At 34.3% G+C, this 17,581-nt stretch overlaps 1 protein-coding gene across 5 annotated transcripts in view; it reads right to left on the reverse strand.

Annotated features, from left to right (window-relative positions):
• Nucleotides 1-17,581, reverse strand: part of ADAMTS6 (ADAM metallopeptidase with thrombospondin type 1 motif 6) — a 295,037-nt gene that overhangs the window by 164,073 nt on the left and 113,383 nt on the right. For all 5 annotated transcript variants that reach the window (XR_004624085.1, XM_034656286.1, XM_002919303.4 and 2 more), the window contains one exon: nucleotides 2,011-2,054. Coding sequence is in view for 4 of the 5 variants with exons in the window: in XM_034656286.1 (XP_034512177.1) it covers nucleotides 2,011-2,054 (44 nt within the window). In the remaining variant the exon portion in view is untranslated. The remainder of the gene's footprint in view (nucleotides 1-2,010; nucleotides 2,055-17,581) is intronic.

Below are 17,581 nucleotides of genomic sequence, written 5' to 3' on the forward strand. Positions count from 1 at the left end.
ATTATGCAAGTATTAGCATAAAAACCAACATCAAAGTTGCCAGAATGACCACCCAAAAAGAAAAAACGTGACCGATTTTGTACTGATAATATATATTTCATATATGAAGGTCAACATATGTATATATATGCAGTCATTCAGTTTTCCCCAGGAGATAGTATGAAAGATAATTTATAATGGTTTATAATTTGAAAAGTTATTTATACTGAGCTTGAAAACGCATTGACATGTACCAAAGTATTAATGTATTGATTTTGGAAATTAATAAGCTATAAAAATTGGAATACATATTTGGAAAAGAAAGAGATGTAGGGTAGAAGAATATCTCGAATCTACTTTGGTAAGAACAACAACAAAAGTACAGGCAGTGTTATTACTAATGTCCTAATGAAGAACATACCTCAGTGTAAACAATCTAACTTCAAAAAGCAGAATAGAATGTGTATAGCTATATACATGTGTATTTCCTCAGAATATATATATGTACTAGAAAAATACAAGCTCTAGCTTATACCTCCTTTGAAGCTTAATGGCTATGGTATTTAAAATTGATCAAGCACTTAGTAAATGCTTACAGAATTTGAACAATAACAGAGAGGTTAAATAGTGTAATTTCTACAACAAATAATAATACCAGTGAATTTTTACAGTACTTCTTTATTAAACATCTTTGAATTTTTTTCCTTTAAGTTATTTTTACAATACCCCTATCACATAAGGGCAGATATTGCTCCTACTTCATAGATAAGGAATTGAGGAACAAAGACCTAAATGAAGAGGAAAGGGTAAAGCACTGAAACTGTCAAAGCCAGTTGTTAGTTTTCAGTTTCCACTTTAGGATACTTTCCAATGGATTATGTTGCTCTTATAACCTAAAAACCTAAATCTTTTTGATGTGAGATCTCTCAGTAAAAAAGAGGTCTTTCTACATTACGCTTTTTAACTAGCAAACTTCTCTACCCTAAATACCGATCATTGGCTAAATGGATTTCTTCTTTAGCCTTAAATCCTGAGGGAAATGGGTTAGGAGAATACTGGAAAGGCAGATAAAAATCAAGAGAAATATTAATCTCTAAAGAGAGGACTTTCTGAATTCCTCCAGGAAATTGGGTAACACCTTTTCTTCCACCTCGACTTAAATTTGATCTTCCCAAAATTCTTATGAGGGGCATAGGAATAGATTTCATAATTGTTCCTTTATAGACAAGAAAATTGAGACTTGTCATAGAGAAACTAGAAAATTCACCTTCAGGTGCTTAACTTTTGAGTCTGTAATAAGTCTCTAGGACACTAAAAAAATTATCTTAGGAAAAAAGCTCCAGTTCCTAAAAGTAACTCTAGTTGCTTAACAATTTAGTCTACTTGACAGCTATCATTTCCCCCTGTTTGAATTTGCAGTTAACTCTTAACCAGGATGAAGTTATGCTCTGCAACAAAATGTGACTTTTTAAATTCTAAAATACTGCAGTAACGCTTTTTAAAAAACAAATATTTGGGAAGCACAAGAAAGATAATCCTGTCCTCTCTCTCTACTTCTGGCTATAATATTTTACAAAAATATGCTCAGGTACTGAAAATTTCTAATATCTTAATTTACGGGGATATATTCGCTCCACAAAATTGTACCAAAGTACATTAAGAACACAATGTCTCCCTTTTAAATATTCCCCTCCTCCACTTTCCCCCTTTCCTTTCCTAGCCTGATATTTGAAGATGCTGCGTTGGTTTAATTTGCTCTCAAATTCCTTGGTATTTTCGGAAAATACATTACGGACTGGTAACTTTTGATTCATCATGACTGTTTGAAGATTTAGAATCATCTTCCAGGTTGTTTTTAATCATCATTCTACCTGTTGTCTAGTAAGTGACATACCCACAGGGGTCAGGTTTAACAATTTATAGGAATAATTTCAGATGTGCCAGGAAGGAAAATGACCAAATTAATATTAAAGAGTAAAGCCACTGGACAAAAAGACAATATCAACCATCCTCCCTTTATAAAAAACTTACCCAATGTTCCACAGGGCTTATTTTTGTAAGTGCAGATATCATATCTATAGAGGAGAAAAAAAAAAGAGATGAAATTTGTAATCTGATCAAATTTGTAAAATGCTTTCATATATTCATCACATTTCTTTCTTAGAGCTCTGAGTTGTCAGACCACAATCAGTGCAATTATGAGCAGCCAGCTGGAGTGTGGGCATTTTCAGCACTCTGGGGGACACACCGGCTGTACTACACTCACAGCCTCTGGCTGCAAGCCAATGGGACACCTGCCAGTAAGAAAGTAAGGTTAAAGTAGATTTCTGTAATTGCAGGTTCCATAAAACCATCTACCATACTGTTTTGAAGCAGAATAGCTTGTCTGCAGATTGCTACTACTGCTACAAAAAAACAAATGGGTAGCTTTTTATTCCCAATCTCTTTGAACCTGCTGAATTTTTTTTTTATTATAGCCACAGATTGTGTTTTATACTTCTGAGCTATAAGCACTATCTAGTGCTCCTTCAACTCTAACACAGGTTCTTGTTTAAAAAAAAAAAATTAGCACAATACAGCAAAGGGAATAAAACTGGTATCACATTGTTTTCCTACTTGTATACCAGAAATTCAGCATAGCTAAAATACAAATATTTTTAACAAACAGCTCAATAGAAGCTTTCCTAATGTTGGCTGGACTTACTCTAATGCTATATTGCATTCAACTCAATACAAAAGATGAAGTTCACCAGTAACGTTGCATATTTTAAAATATATCACATTTAGAACACTACATCAATGTTGATGTGAACACCTATTTAAGCATTTTTTATAATATTCTTGTAAACTAATCTTTAAAACCAAAAGTATTCCATTTCTAAAATGAGAATAAAAAATAAATTTAAAAAGACTGACCATTTTTATTTGCCTACGTTTTATGCTAGAAATGAAAAGCTTTTCAGGTAGAATATAAAATTTCACAAACCATAGGAAAATCCAAGTTGTAAAAGTTCTTTGATTGTATATAAATAATGGTTAGTCCACATTACTGGGGGGGAGATTAATAATTAATCCCATCTTGTTCACCAGATCAAAATGTATTTTCAAAAAAACAAATATCACATCCAGCATACTATTGTACTGTTGAAATCAGTGAAATCCCTGGAGATGCCCTTTTCCTATTTTTAGAGTTTCAAACTCTTCATCTCGTACACTTTACATCTGGGGAAAGGGATTTCCCCTCTTGCATAGCTTTCTCTTCTGATCATTCACATAGTCATCTCCCTCTTGTAACTGGTAAACCACGGGATTGCAGTATCTGGTACATTCTTGAATGTAAGAGATAGAGAGAGTACTTGGTGTATTTACCAAAGCACCAGAAAGTATATTCTGGGTGTCACAATTAATTTATCTTGTGATCATACTGTATAATGCCTATGATGTTATATAGACACATCCCCTACCAGGAGTCTTCAAGAAAATGTAAACAAAGACTTTTCATGGGTAATGAAAATATAAATGTCTAAACGGAATCTATATCCAGATTCTCAACTTCCATATATGCCTTTTCCTAAAACTGATCTGCCTGAGAATGCAAGCACCTGTAAGCCACCAGTTTCCCTTTCTTCTATTGCCTTTCACAATCGCTCTGTTTCTACTTTACAAAAAAGAAAGCATACTTGTCGCCCATCCCAAATATTGTTATGGTGCATTGCTTCCTGGGTGTAAAAGCCTCCAGAATTTATGCAAAGAGGTAATTCAAGAATGCATTGATCCTGGGGTCAATCCTTTACGAACAAAGCAAGAAAAATGAAAGGGGATGATGCTTATTTTATCCTGGCAAGACTCTGTCTTTCTGCCAGTCTTCCTGACTCCTTACAAATCAATCTATATAGCTACCTCACAATTAGAATTCAGAAGTGAGATGGTTTTCATGGAGTGCATTAACATGTTTATTTGAAGAAAAAAAATGTTTATTCGACCTAAAAAATAAATTCAGTTTTGTTCTTGATCGACAAGTCTGACATGGCTAAGTAGTTTGGCAATGAGGGCTGATTAAGCCCATTGGATTATATGGTGAACATTTTTCATGATTCAATGAAACAGACAACTCCAAAGTTCTGAGAAAATGTATTTAAAACATACATACAATGTATAATATGTTTTTAACTATAGTCTCTGTAGCTACTTAAACTTTAATAAAAAGTATTTTTGATAGCAACTTTAAAATGTACAAAGGCGGTGTGTCAATTTTCCAAATTATTTTAGGAGGCAAATTAAGCAAAAATTTTGAAGATCACAGACAAATGCAACTATATTTCCCCCTCATAGTAGTCTTTTCTCATCCACTCATCCTTTCATTTTACATACATCTTTTATGTTACACTCATGATGAATATTATTTCATTCTGTCATGATTGCACAAAACACCTACATAAAGGATAAGACTTCTACAAATAATGCAAGCTAAAGCATCTTAGACTAAGATCATTCTATTTGCATTTTCTTCAGCTTTCCCCAATCCTCTAACATACGTATAGAATTCTCTGTAAGATATTATATAGGAAAAAACACGCCACTTCCTTGTAGCTTTTGCATTCAATTCATACTGTATACTTCTCTATTCTATATTCACTCAGAACAATTATGATTTGTGTATTTCCTTTAATACCAAGTGAAAAGCAACATTTTTACTTTTATTCTTTCATACATGGATTTGCTAAGCATCTATTATGTGTCCGGGTATAGTGCCATATACTAGAATCTAATGTTGGGTGAGTTAATTGTGCTCTATTGGGAAAAGACACATAAACAGATAAGTTACAATATGATGTGGAAAGATGATTAAATAAAATAAATGTAAAAAAAGTTAATTTACACCCAATAGAGCCAACAATTGATAGCCATTATGATGACGGCTTTTGCCATAGTCAAATTATATACAAATTAGTATGAAAATACAGAAGGAGGAGGATATCCACAATAGAAAACTAAAAAACAGATTCACAATAGGACATAACATCTCAAACAGATTTTAAATATTTAGCCAGATAAAATAGAAAAGTAAAGACATTCTAGGCAGAGAATGGAATAATCAAAGGAACAGAATCTGGAGGGAGTATGGCATATGTAGGGAACTATGAGAAGTCCAGAGAGGCTGAAACATTGAATGTATAGAATAAACATCGACAAATGATTATATAGAGTTCCTGTTGGGGAGATAGATTATTAAGTGCCTGGGGGGATAGATTATTAACTGCCTTGAATACCAAACCAGATTTTTTCTGTAGAAAAAAAAACAAAAAACAAAAACTTAGAACATAGTTTGCATACTAGGAAAGTTTTTTTTAATGTTTATAAATGCATATACAGATTGATTTTGTATACAGATAAAAATCTGGGAGGATAACAGTGAGTATCTAAAGAAAAGATGGGAGAGTGGGAACGTTATGATGATTTTTACTCTGTTAGGGGCACCCTGGTGGCTCAGTTGGTTAACCATTCAACTCCTGATTTCAGCTCAGGTCATGGTCTCAGAGTGATGTTGATTGAGCCCCACATCAGGCTCCACGCTCAGCAGGGAGTCTGCTTGAGATTCTCTCTCTCTCCTTCTCCCTCTGCCCCTCCCACCTCTCTCTCTCTCTCTCAAATGAATAAATAAATCTTTTAAAAGATAATGATTTTTACTCTATTATATACATTCTGTACAACCAACCTTTAATCAGAAGGTGTTTTAGCTATGCTCGTCTTTAATGATCAATGCAAGAAATAATTGAAAATAAGCTTCATGAATATTAAATAAATGTTGAAAAAGATGTTTTTCAATGAAGAAAAAAATTAGCGATGTTTTAAATCTGTAGATTAGTCAAAATATTTCAGAAACACTCTCCTGGTCTTCATGAATACATACAAGAATGCAGCAAACTTTGTAGGTTTTACACTTAAGTAAAGCATCTAAGATTTGTGTTGTGTGTCCATTCATTGCTTTGAAGTATTATGGTGCCAAATGACAAATATAAGGGTAGTAGAAATCTGTCCCTAAAATATGTTTATATTTTATATATGAGTACATTTTTATATTTCATATTTTATATATGAATGCATTTTTATATTTTATATATGAAAGCATTTTTCATGCAAAGTGCTATTAAAGCATCCTAAATAAGAGCTGGTGTGTAATCAGGCTTATAAAACAGAAGTATGAACTATTTTGTAACTCCTAGCTTGTTTAATAAGTATTTGTATGCTTAGGGGCCTTTAATCTAAAACTTCCCTTTATTATAACTGATAACAACATTCACTCACCAAACCCTAAGAGTTTGCCTGAACATATTAACTTAGGTCAAGTTTGAAACAATAAAAACCCATGACTGATGGAGGGAAGAGGTGATATGGTAATAAGAAAAATAACTTATATGTGGCTATATCCCCCATGATATATACTTTTAAAAGATTTCTCTTCTTTAGGCTATTATAACTGTGAGCAGAAGGAAGACTTAAGCCATGGATTAAACATAGTACACAGTTTCAGCCACGAATTATAAAATACAGAATCAAGTTGTATTTATATCAAAATCAGGAATGATAAATCTAAAAGACCTAACTTTCTGGGGCATACCTGAGTGGCTCAGTAGGTTAAGCATCCAACTTTTGATTTCAGCTCAGGTCATGATCTCATGGGCCGTGAGATGGAGCTCCATGTAAGGCTACTTGCTCAGCACAGAGTCTGCTTGTCCCTCTCCTTCCCCTTCTGCTCCTCCCCCAACACCCCAGCTCATTTGCATGTGTTCTCTCAAAAAAATAAAATCTTAGAAAATAATAATAATAAAATAAAAGACCTAAGTTTCTATTCAAGATAAACTACCTCAACTATATTGAATTTCCATTTCTATGTAGAATTGATTATTAAAAATCTTTTCCATACCTTGATTGTGTTTGCTCTACATTGTGTTACCTGTACATAACAAAATGTTCAGCATAAGTTCAAGGTAATCATTTGAGACATTAAAAAGAAAGTTGAAAATTGCATTAATTCAGTTACTTTCATAAACTTATATTCTTCTACATGCTACCTTTTTAAATTTCTTTTATGTGTGTGTGTGTGTGTTCTTATTCCAACCATTCTTGCATTACTCTTTTTCTTTCTTTTTCATGTATAAATTTCTGATTCTAGATTTTCCTACAAACTTCTCTGCTGTCAGTCCCACATTTCCACAGATGAAAAGAATCTTGAAAAGTTATCTAATCCAAGCTATACTATACTTAAACTATGATTTTTCAAATTAGGTCAAGTATGAACCAGCTTATTTCATTCTTCTCAAATCTTATCTTTAAACATCATTTTTCAACATTATGTTATGATAATTCTCACAAACTTCTCCCTGCACCCCTTTCTTTCTCCTGCATTTCTCATTTTTACCTTGCATCACATTAACTCTATATCCTACCAACTCTTCTCTGACATACTATGGTTTTGCCTTATTTTCCTCCAAACTTGAGTCACCTCAAGAAAAACTACAAAGAATTTGCTTTATCACAAAGATACAACTGGTGTGCTTTCTAAGACATCCTACTGCCCTACAAAGTTAAGAAATGAGGGGCTGAGGAAAAGAAAAGAAGTCCCTGATTGCCTACTCTTAGCTCTCAGCACCCTTTAAACAAATAATCTTTACTAAATCTTGACCAACAAAGATACAGCAGGAGCTCCTAAACTTACAGGTGAGGCTAAGAATTACAGTGGAGTTCTAAAGAGGGACAGAAAAGCCAAAATATAATTAGAAAACGTTCTCTGGATTCTGAATTCGGATAGAAAAATATCTTATCATTGGGCATTTGTTTTGTTTCCTTTTCATGAAAATAATAACGGCCTCAGAGCAGATGAAAAAGAACCAAGAAACGTGATCTTAGGGGGTCTACATAAAGCCAGGTACCTGAAGGAAAGCAAGGTTCTGCTTTTGGATGAGTAATCGAAGGCATACATTGTCATTCCCCTACCCTATGTTCATAAGGGAGGACTGGTTGAGCAAGATTAACACCAGAGAGATTGGCTGAATATCTATTACTGTAACACTGGTACACTGGTTGGATACTTTCAACTCTCCAATTTCCTAATAACTTTTGGCCAGGCATGACTATCAGAAGAAACTGACCAAAATACATGGTTAAGTTCCATTTTAAGATCTGCAAAATATAGCACTACCTTACAATGATGAAATACCTGGATGGGTTCTTAAAACCTTTTCCAAAAACTACATTCCATTCTTATGTAAGAGAAACACTCATTGCAAAGAAGCATTCCTTTCAATGATTTAGGTTTGAAAATGGAATAAATCAAAATCTAAACTCTGAGACTCATTTGTTTAACACTGAGTCACAGACTTATCTCCAAACAAAATGACCTACATACTGTGCTGTTTCAATTAGTTCTCTTAGATAGAGTGGCAAAGGCCAAGTGATAGTGACGTAGCACTTCCCTGCTTTCTTTACATGCACTGACGGACTAGTATTATAAAACTGACTGCAGTTACAAAGACAACTGTAATAAAATAATAGAGAGAGAACATGTTTTTACCCAATATATACAAGAATGTATAACACTCTTCATGATAAATGAAAAAGATTTTAAGACTACTTGTCTTAGTTTGGACTGCTATTACAGAATACCATAGACTAGATGGTTTAAATGACAGACATTTATTTCTCACAGTTCTGAAGGCTGGGAAGTCCAAGATCAAGATGCCAGCAGTTTTAGTGTCTGGTGAGACCCCATTTCCTAGCTTGTAGACAGTAGATCCTCTCCTTGGTGCTCACAAGGCCTTTCACTGGTGCTTTCTTATGAAGAGAGAAAAAGCTCTGGAGTCTCTTCCTCTTCTTACAAGGGCACTAATTCCTTCATGAAGGGCCCAACCTCATAAACTCATCTCAACCCAAGTACCTCTGAAAGGCCCTATCTCCAAACACCAACACACTGGGGATTAAGGCATTAACACTGGAATTTGGTAGGAGGAAAAACAAACATTTACCTCATAACATTTCATCCCTCCCATACTCCCCAAATTCATGACTTTCTCACATAAGAAAAAATACATTCATTCCACCTCAACAGGCCCAAAGTCTTAACTCATTCCAACATTAACTCTAAAGTCCAGAGTTTCATCTAACTACCGTCGAAATCAGATATGGGTGAGAGTCTAGTTATACTTCATTCTGAGGCAAACTCCTTTTTAACTATGAATATGTGCAATCAGAAAAGCTATGCATTGCCAAAACATAATGGTGGGATAGTCATAGGATAGATATTCCCATTCCAAAAGGGAACAATCAGAAGAAAGAAAGAGATAGTGGGTCCCAAGTAAGATTCCAAGTAGAGTTCCAAAACCTACCATGGCAAATACCATTAAACTTAAGGTTTGAGAATAATTAAGCCTTGAACTCTGCTCTCTGGACCCACTGGGGTGGCAGCAGCATCCTTGGTTTCACATCCATGGCCCCACCCCTTCGGCTTACCAGAGTGCTGTTCACAAGGCTCTCTGTAAGGGTACCACCCACTCTGCTTTCTACAAGGGTGTTCCTATGCAGCTCTTTTGGGTAGTGCTCCTGACTTTTGAAACCAAGATACAGGCAGTCTTGCCATCCAGGCTATGTATTCTGGGCCGGTGGTATGAGTACCAGCCCAGATGATCTCTGAATTGTCTTTGGGGTCCTTCTTCCCCTCTCTTGAAGGATAGATAATACATGTTCACAGCTTTCCTTTGTTCCGTCCTATTTTCTCCGTTTCCTTTAGTCCCAGCTGGCAGTTTTCTCCTGGTATAATCTCATCTCTATTGCTAGCTCTGTTGAGATGGATGATTACTCCGTAGTTCACAGCCATACTAACCTCATTATCAAATGGTCAGTAAGCCATACCTTAGTGTTTTCTTCTCAACATGCTTACTCAATTTTTGCATTATGGACAGGCTGAAAATTTTCCAAATCTTTTGGTTCCAGTTCCTTTTTGTTTAGCAATTTCTTCTTCAATTTACTTCTCTTTTTGCATTTTACTGCCGGCATTTAGGAAGAACAAACCTACTCCTTCACTACTCTGCTTAGAAATCTCCTCAGCTAAATACCCAATTTCATCTCCCACAAGTTCCACCTTCTACAAAACACTAGAATATGAACATAATTCAGTTAAGTTCTTTGCTACTTGATAACAAGGATCACCTTTTTTCCATTATCCAATAACATACACCTCATTTCTGACCCAGACATCACCAAAATGGCCTTTATCATTCACATTTCTATCAATAGTCATAATTGTGTATTCCAGTAGATGGAAGCTTCCTTTACAACTCTCCTCAATTTTTCCTGCAGTCTCACCAGAATTGCCTTTTAAATTCCCTTCGTGGCAATCTTGGCTTCTTTTAGCATGCACCCCAAAATTCTTTCAGCCTCTACTCATTACCTAATTCTAAAGCTTCCACATTTTTAAGTATTTGTTACAGCAGCATCCCACTTCTCAGTACCAATTGCTGAATTAGTTACCTTGGCCTGCTATAACAAAACACCATAGACTAGATGGCTTAAACAATAAGCATTTATTTCTCATAGTTCTGGATATTAGAAAGTCCAAGATCAAGATGCTGGTAGATGTGGTGCCTGGTGAGAACCCTCTTCCTAACCTGCAGATGGCTACCTTCTTGCTATATCCTCACCTGGTGGAGAGAGAGGTCTCTGGTCTTGTATCCTTTTTATAAGCACTCTAATCTCACCATGTAGGTTCCACTCGCATGATCTCATCTAAATCTAATTACCTCCTAAAGTCCCACCTGTTAGTAACATCACATTGAGGGTTAAGGTTTCAACATATTAATTTTAGGGGAACACAAACATTCAGCCCATAATACCACTATATTTTAATTTTTTTTAGGTACACTCTATGCCCAATGTGGGGCTTGAACACACAACCTCAAGTTAAAGAGTTGCATGCTCTACGGACCGACCGAGCCAGCCAGGCACCCCCGCACCATAATACCACTTTACATAAACAGATAATTTGTTTGGTTTATGCACCTCATTTCACAGGTGATATCTTTGATAATATTCATCTCTTTATCTAAGTAACATGAATTATCTCAAGAAAGTTATTTGCTGATATTTCTGAATGCCTAAAACCTAAGACCAGCAATATGTATACTATCTGTTGAAGTGACATATTTATTGTTATTATTTTTATGTGAACATCTTACACAATAGTTCTCAAAGATGTGCCAGGGTTATTTGCCTAATAAATATTAGATAATTTTAGCTACTAATTCTTATCATAAGTCAGAGGCTACCACTGTTTTTGCCCACGGAATGATTAAAGATTTACCATTAGTTTAAAAAATATCTCTATGGCTATTTACAACATAATATGAGTTTTCCATTCATTCTAGCAGGGTGTTTCTATGAGGAAGCACAGAAATAATTAACTATGAATGCCTTTTGCCCTTGCAAAATTGTCCCCAAACCAATGGAAAATAATGATCTAGCTGACAAGATAGAGATTTTCATATCTAAGTTATAAAAACCTACCAACACAGGATTTTCACTCCTTTGTAATCATGGATAGTCTCAATTCAATGGATTATCATAATTGTCCTCTGGGCTTTTTCTCATTACTATCTCAGTACTATTCCATTTTTGATTAACTTTCTTTCTTTGATTGTCTTGTCACTAAATCATAATATAGATATTTACAATGAATAAATTGTTACTATATTTTTACACATTCACAAAAGTGGTATATTACATTTTTGGAATCCTGCCTTTTAATTACCAATATATTTTTAACATCATTGTAGATGTAGTAAAGGATTAAAAGTTATTTGTATAAACTGGCCTTATATTGTAAATAATATTAAATGGACTGATCAATTAGTTCCAGAGTAAACTAAATTTACCTAATTAATAAATACCACCCTGAAAGATAGCTATCTTTTTTAGGGAGTAAATAACAAGAATCCCAATATTCCTTTGTAGCTGCATGAAGAAACACACCATATATTTTTAAGATTAAAATATTTACAACCATTACAGCACCTAGAACAAAATGGATAAAATGGATAAAATTTTTGAATAAAAATGGTTGGTTTTCTAAAAAATAAAATAACAGGGTGCTCTTTGTTTAGAAAACAAAGTATCTCCTTATAAAATTTACAACTTCCTCTAATATTGAGAAAAATATATATATTTGATATTAACATAAAAAATACAACTTCCTCTAGTATTAAGAAAAAAATTATATTTTACCAACATATAATGGAAATGCTTGATAAACAATGAAAAATTGATCAGTCCATTTTATATTATTTAAAACACAAGGCCAGTTTATACAAATAACAGTACACCCTTTATACTATATCTAAAATTTTTTTCTTTCTAAATTTTTCACTACAGCATCTTTTTTAGTTTTACAGAACATGGCAGACCACAACAGCTCCTTGCCTCAAAATAAAATACACAGCTTATTTTGTCTTCTTCCTCAAAAACCTCAAAACCAAAGAAGCTATTTAAAGCAAAAAAGGAAAAGCATAATACGCATGCAAAACATTGCTCAATAGGAAGAAAAATGTTTCTATTGTGAGGATATGCATCTTTCAATCTAACCACAGCAACCAGTAGTCTAGTTCTGTTAGGCAGTACTTTGGTAGTCAATTTGAAAGGATAAATAATTTTTATTTATGGTCGGGCAAACTATTTAACAACACTGATTTGGAAAGTTTGACTGCATTTTTAAAATGCATATGAAAGGGTTACTCCTAGAAAAAACACCACCACAGGCAGTACTTTATCATTTGTACCTATGTATATAGAAGTTAAAATCTAAAATAAAAATATATTTAAAATTTCAATATGATCACTTCTCTTTTTTATTTATATTTACAATCAAACAAATTAATAAGCAACAGCTGTCCTCTATCATCTAAGGCATAGTGTCGTAACAAGAAATTGGGGGAAGAGGTATAACTCGAATTACATTACCTCTGTCAAGTCAACTAGACACATTTGCCATTAGGGTTGATCATAAAGTCAGAATTTCTTGACGAACTGTTGATTTTCCTCAGTCAGGAAAAAAAAGAAAAAGAATGAAAAAAATGCAGGTTCACCTAATGAGCTATTAGAACAATAAATACTTCAAATGCCCTGTGAGCAGTTTGATGTTATCAGTAAGGATCTATGTTGTAACAAAAAATTTCACAGGGCCCATAGTCACTTATTCTAACTTTCTAAATGTAAAATTCAGCTCATATTTAATCCAAATCCTTCATGCTTCAGGTTAAATTGATTTCTTTTTGTTTGACCTTCAGTGAAGATTGAGAACATCTGGTCTCCATCCTTTATGCATAAGTTAAATACCTCTAAATCTTCCCTTCTCTGGAATAATAATAATCCCTGCTACTTAAAAATTTTTCTTTTAGGTTTCTCTTTCAACCCTTTAATCATCTTTGTGGTCCTCCTCTGAACTTTCTCCAAGTTCTCCACGTCCTTCCTTAGTGGTAGAGCCCAGAACTAGAAACAATGCTCTCATAAGGGCCTGACCAGTGGCAAGTACTACGGGAAAATAACCTCAAGTTTCCTGCATTCTTAATTCTTATTTATATGACCTTGTACTGTGTTTGCTTTCACCAGAACACTACATTGTTAACTCGCACTAATCTTGTTATCCCTGTACTGCTAAGGGGGTTTCCAACTTTACTTAGACACAGTTATCCATCCTTTGGATTTTATGCTACTTTTCCTCTCCAACCATAATGCTTTATACTTGTCCCCAGCTACATTTCATTATCCTAGTTTCTATTCAATATTCCAATTTGCTAAGTTTATTCTAACACTACTATGTACAATGATAAGGCATGGATACCTCTTTCCCCATTTCTCTCTGATTGCAATTGCCAATAATTTATTAAGAATATTACAACATCTAATCATTACCTGTCTACAAGAGTGGTTTAAGTGTTCGAAAAACTCGAGTACCAGAACTCATCATCTTCTGACAAAACTATGCTTGTGGAGACCTTGTTACATTTGTTCCCTCACCTTCAAGTCCCAACCCAACACTAACTGCCTCAGGGACTAGAGGGCAGAAGACGGAAAAACCAAAATGCTTCCATAACTTTATAAAGTCTCAGAGACTTAAAAAATTTTTTTAAAGATTTTATTTATTTATCTGAGAGAGAGAGAGAGCATGAGCGGGGGGGGCAAAGGGAGAGGGAGAAGTAGGCTCCCCACTGAGCATGGAGCCCTATGTGGGCTCAGGGCTCAATCCCAGGGCTCTGAGATCATGACCTGAGCCTAAGTCAGATGCTTAAATGACTGTGCTACCCAGGTGCCCCAAGACTTTAAAATTTAAAATTTCCCAATGTATCGATGAGTTTCTTTTACAGAAAACAATGAAAAGCTTGGACAATCAAAACATAACTATTGGGGTTACCTTGCTATGTGAGGCTTTCTATTCCATCATTAACTGAACGAGAGTTATTTGAATATGTTTACTAATAAATATTTTTTAAAAGGCACTTATATAATGACCTTATTGCATGTGGAACTATGTCAGATAAAATAACAACAACAAAAAAATTAAACAGACCTGGGTTTCTACTGCATAGGAGCTAGGTATTTTCAGAACTTACTAACATGCAAGCATAGATAGCCAGATAAAATCCATCAAGTCATCTACTGCTATCACACAGACATGAATTACATAGAGAAAATGCAAGAGAGATGCAAGAAAAATGCACTTAAGAGATGGAAGACAAGGATCACTAATTAATTGCCAGGAAGAAGAAAAGTAATCATGGTGTACTATGCTCCATCTGAACAAAGCTGTTCTAAACTTCTAAAAATATCTAGTGAGCACTAACATTGCCCCTACAAAGCATAGAAGCAAAAGACTTATAAGTGATAAAACAAGAAGCAAAGGTTATTTTATTGTTTAAAATTAAAAAGGTAAAAGAAGGGGCGCCTGGGTGGCACAGCGGTTAAGCGTCTGCCTTCGGCTCAGGGCGTGATCCCGGCGTTCTGGGAGAGCCCCACGTCAGGCTCCTTCACTGTGAGCCTGCTTCCTTCCTCTCCCACTCCCCCTGCTTGTGTTCCCTCTCTCGCTGGCTGTCTCTATCTCTGTCAAATAAATAAATATAATCTTTAAAAAAATAAAAATAAAAAAAATAAAAAATAAAAAGGTAAAAGAAGAATTAGAAATGATTAAATGTATTAGGAAGATGGGCGTACAGTCAATGGTTTAAATCTCTAAAATTGGGCACCTGGGCTCAGTAGATTAAGCATCTTCCTTCAGCTTGGGTCATGATCCCAGAGCCCTGAGATGGAGCCCCACATCGGGCTTCTTACTCGGTGGGGAGCCTGCTTCTCCCTCTGCCTGCCACTCCCCCCCTGCTTGAGCTCTTTCTCTCTTGCTCTCTCTGACAAATAAATAAATAAAATCTTTAAAAAAATAAATCACTAAAACTATTATCCATACGAGAAGAAAATAAAAGAGAATGTCTAAAATTGACGAATCAAAAAGTTGTGGTAAAATCGTATTATTTAGAAACAGAGCACTAACTCCCAGAAGTAACAGCTGGGAAGGGATGGGTCAAGAGATGTGGCTTATTACCAAAATAAGACATCATTTCAGTGTTAGAAAAATTAACAAAAAAATCCTGTTCTATACACTTATCATGATGAGCACTGAGTAATGTATAGAACTGTTAAATCACTATATAGTACACCTGAAACTAATATAACACTATATCTTAACTCTACTGGAATTAAAAAACTTAATTAAAAAAAGTCCTTTTCTACTCAAGATGGATTAAAACACAATCCATGGCCATAAGAAATTTAGAATAGATTAGATGACAAAAATACAAATAAACTTTAATATGACAGAGTATTCAATAATCATAGGGAGCCATTAATATAGGGTTTTTTTAGCCTAAAAAATGTGCGAGAAACCTCCAGGCATATATATATTTGCCATTCTCTAATAATCCATTCATGTATATATGAAACTTGAGATCTCTTATCTTGATTTTTCTTCTAGTTAAAAAGTAGAGTAACATTGTCATCCTCAACTGAAGAATATTGTATTTCAAATAAGCATAATGATGATATACTCACAAAAAATCCAAACTACTCATCATAGCCTATATGGCTCTAAACGATCGGTCCTTACCTCTCAGTACTATATTCCTTCTCACTCACTATGAACTAACAGCACACACCAACCTACAATCTTCCCCAAATATGCACGGCTTATTTCTACCACATGATTCTTCCCTATATCTTTGTATAACTGAATGAAACTTACCTTACTAGTATGTCCCTGCATTCCATAATCAGTTCCATAGTAATAGCAAGCTTAACATATGTTGTTACCTACAAGGTATGTGTTAGCCTGAAACACTGTTAGTAATAAAGAAATGACTCAAAATATGTTATTTGTGCAAAGTGTTAATAATTCCCATAGGAGTAATGAATCATGGAACTTTACATCAAAAACTAGGGATGTACTGTACGGTGACTAACATAATATAATAAAAAATTATTACAAAAAATATTTTAAAAATTTCAAAAAATTCCCATAGGAATTTTCTCTTTACACTTCACAACAACCTGCACAGTGCAGAAAGTGAAAAGGTATTATTTTCATTCAATGATTGAGCAAACTGAGATTTACAAAAGTCAAATAATTTACCAAAGACCATATGGTTAGTAAGTAGTGACACAGGGTGAGATTTTAACTCACCAATTTTGAAAAACAGTCCAGTGCCCTTAACATTTGTTAAAAGTGACACATTGAAAACTTTTACTTTTGAAAGGCAGAAAATTTGAAGATTCTTGTCTCCAGTACTGAACCACTATGGAGCACTGAGAAAACATGAACTCTCACTATTCTGTAATTCCTAAATAAAAATGACTGTGATATTCCAATGATTTCCAATGATTCACAATTGGAAAATGCTTAAATATCCTCAGATTAAAAACTGTGATATTACAAATTCTTCATATTTCTGTATTTGAACAGATAATTAATGAGAACCTCCCCTGTGCTAGGCACTGTATTAGGTTCTGTGAATATAGCAATGAATAAGATGCACAAGGTTCCCATTTCTTTGGAAAATAGAAGGGATTATTGTTCCTACAACAAATTTGGGTAGGGTGAATTTTAGTGAATACTGATACTATAGAACAAATGTGTGCCAAAAAAACAACTTCTCTACAGAAGAGTATGTAAACCTTTCCTTCCAATAGATTATTAAATTCTAAAAGTAATAAGTAATTGAATAATGTTAACTTACTTCTCTTTATGAAAAACCTAACAGAAAAAAATTAAGTCACTAAATAATTTTATTCAACTAATGCGCTTAGAAATTGTTTAAGATTTCTTATATATGTTAGACATTCTACCAAAATTCTTTTGAGCATGTGCAATATACTAGGAATTATTTACGGATTCTAAACTTTGAAGAAAACATTTTACCCCTATTTGTGAGACAATTAAGAAACTGTATGCCACTTATGACCAAGGTAATATAAATTCATTATTCTTTTTGGACTGGTCCATGCAATGTTCATGGCT

The sequence above is a fragment of the Ailuropoda melanoleuca genome, chromosome 3 (genome assembly GCF_002007445.2).
Source record: "Ailuropoda melanoleuca isolate Jingjing chromosome 3, ASM200744v2, whole genome shotgun sequence".
Classification (NCBI taxonomy): Eukaryota; Metazoa; Chordata; class Mammalia; order Carnivora; family Ursidae; genus Ailuropoda; species Ailuropoda melanoleuca.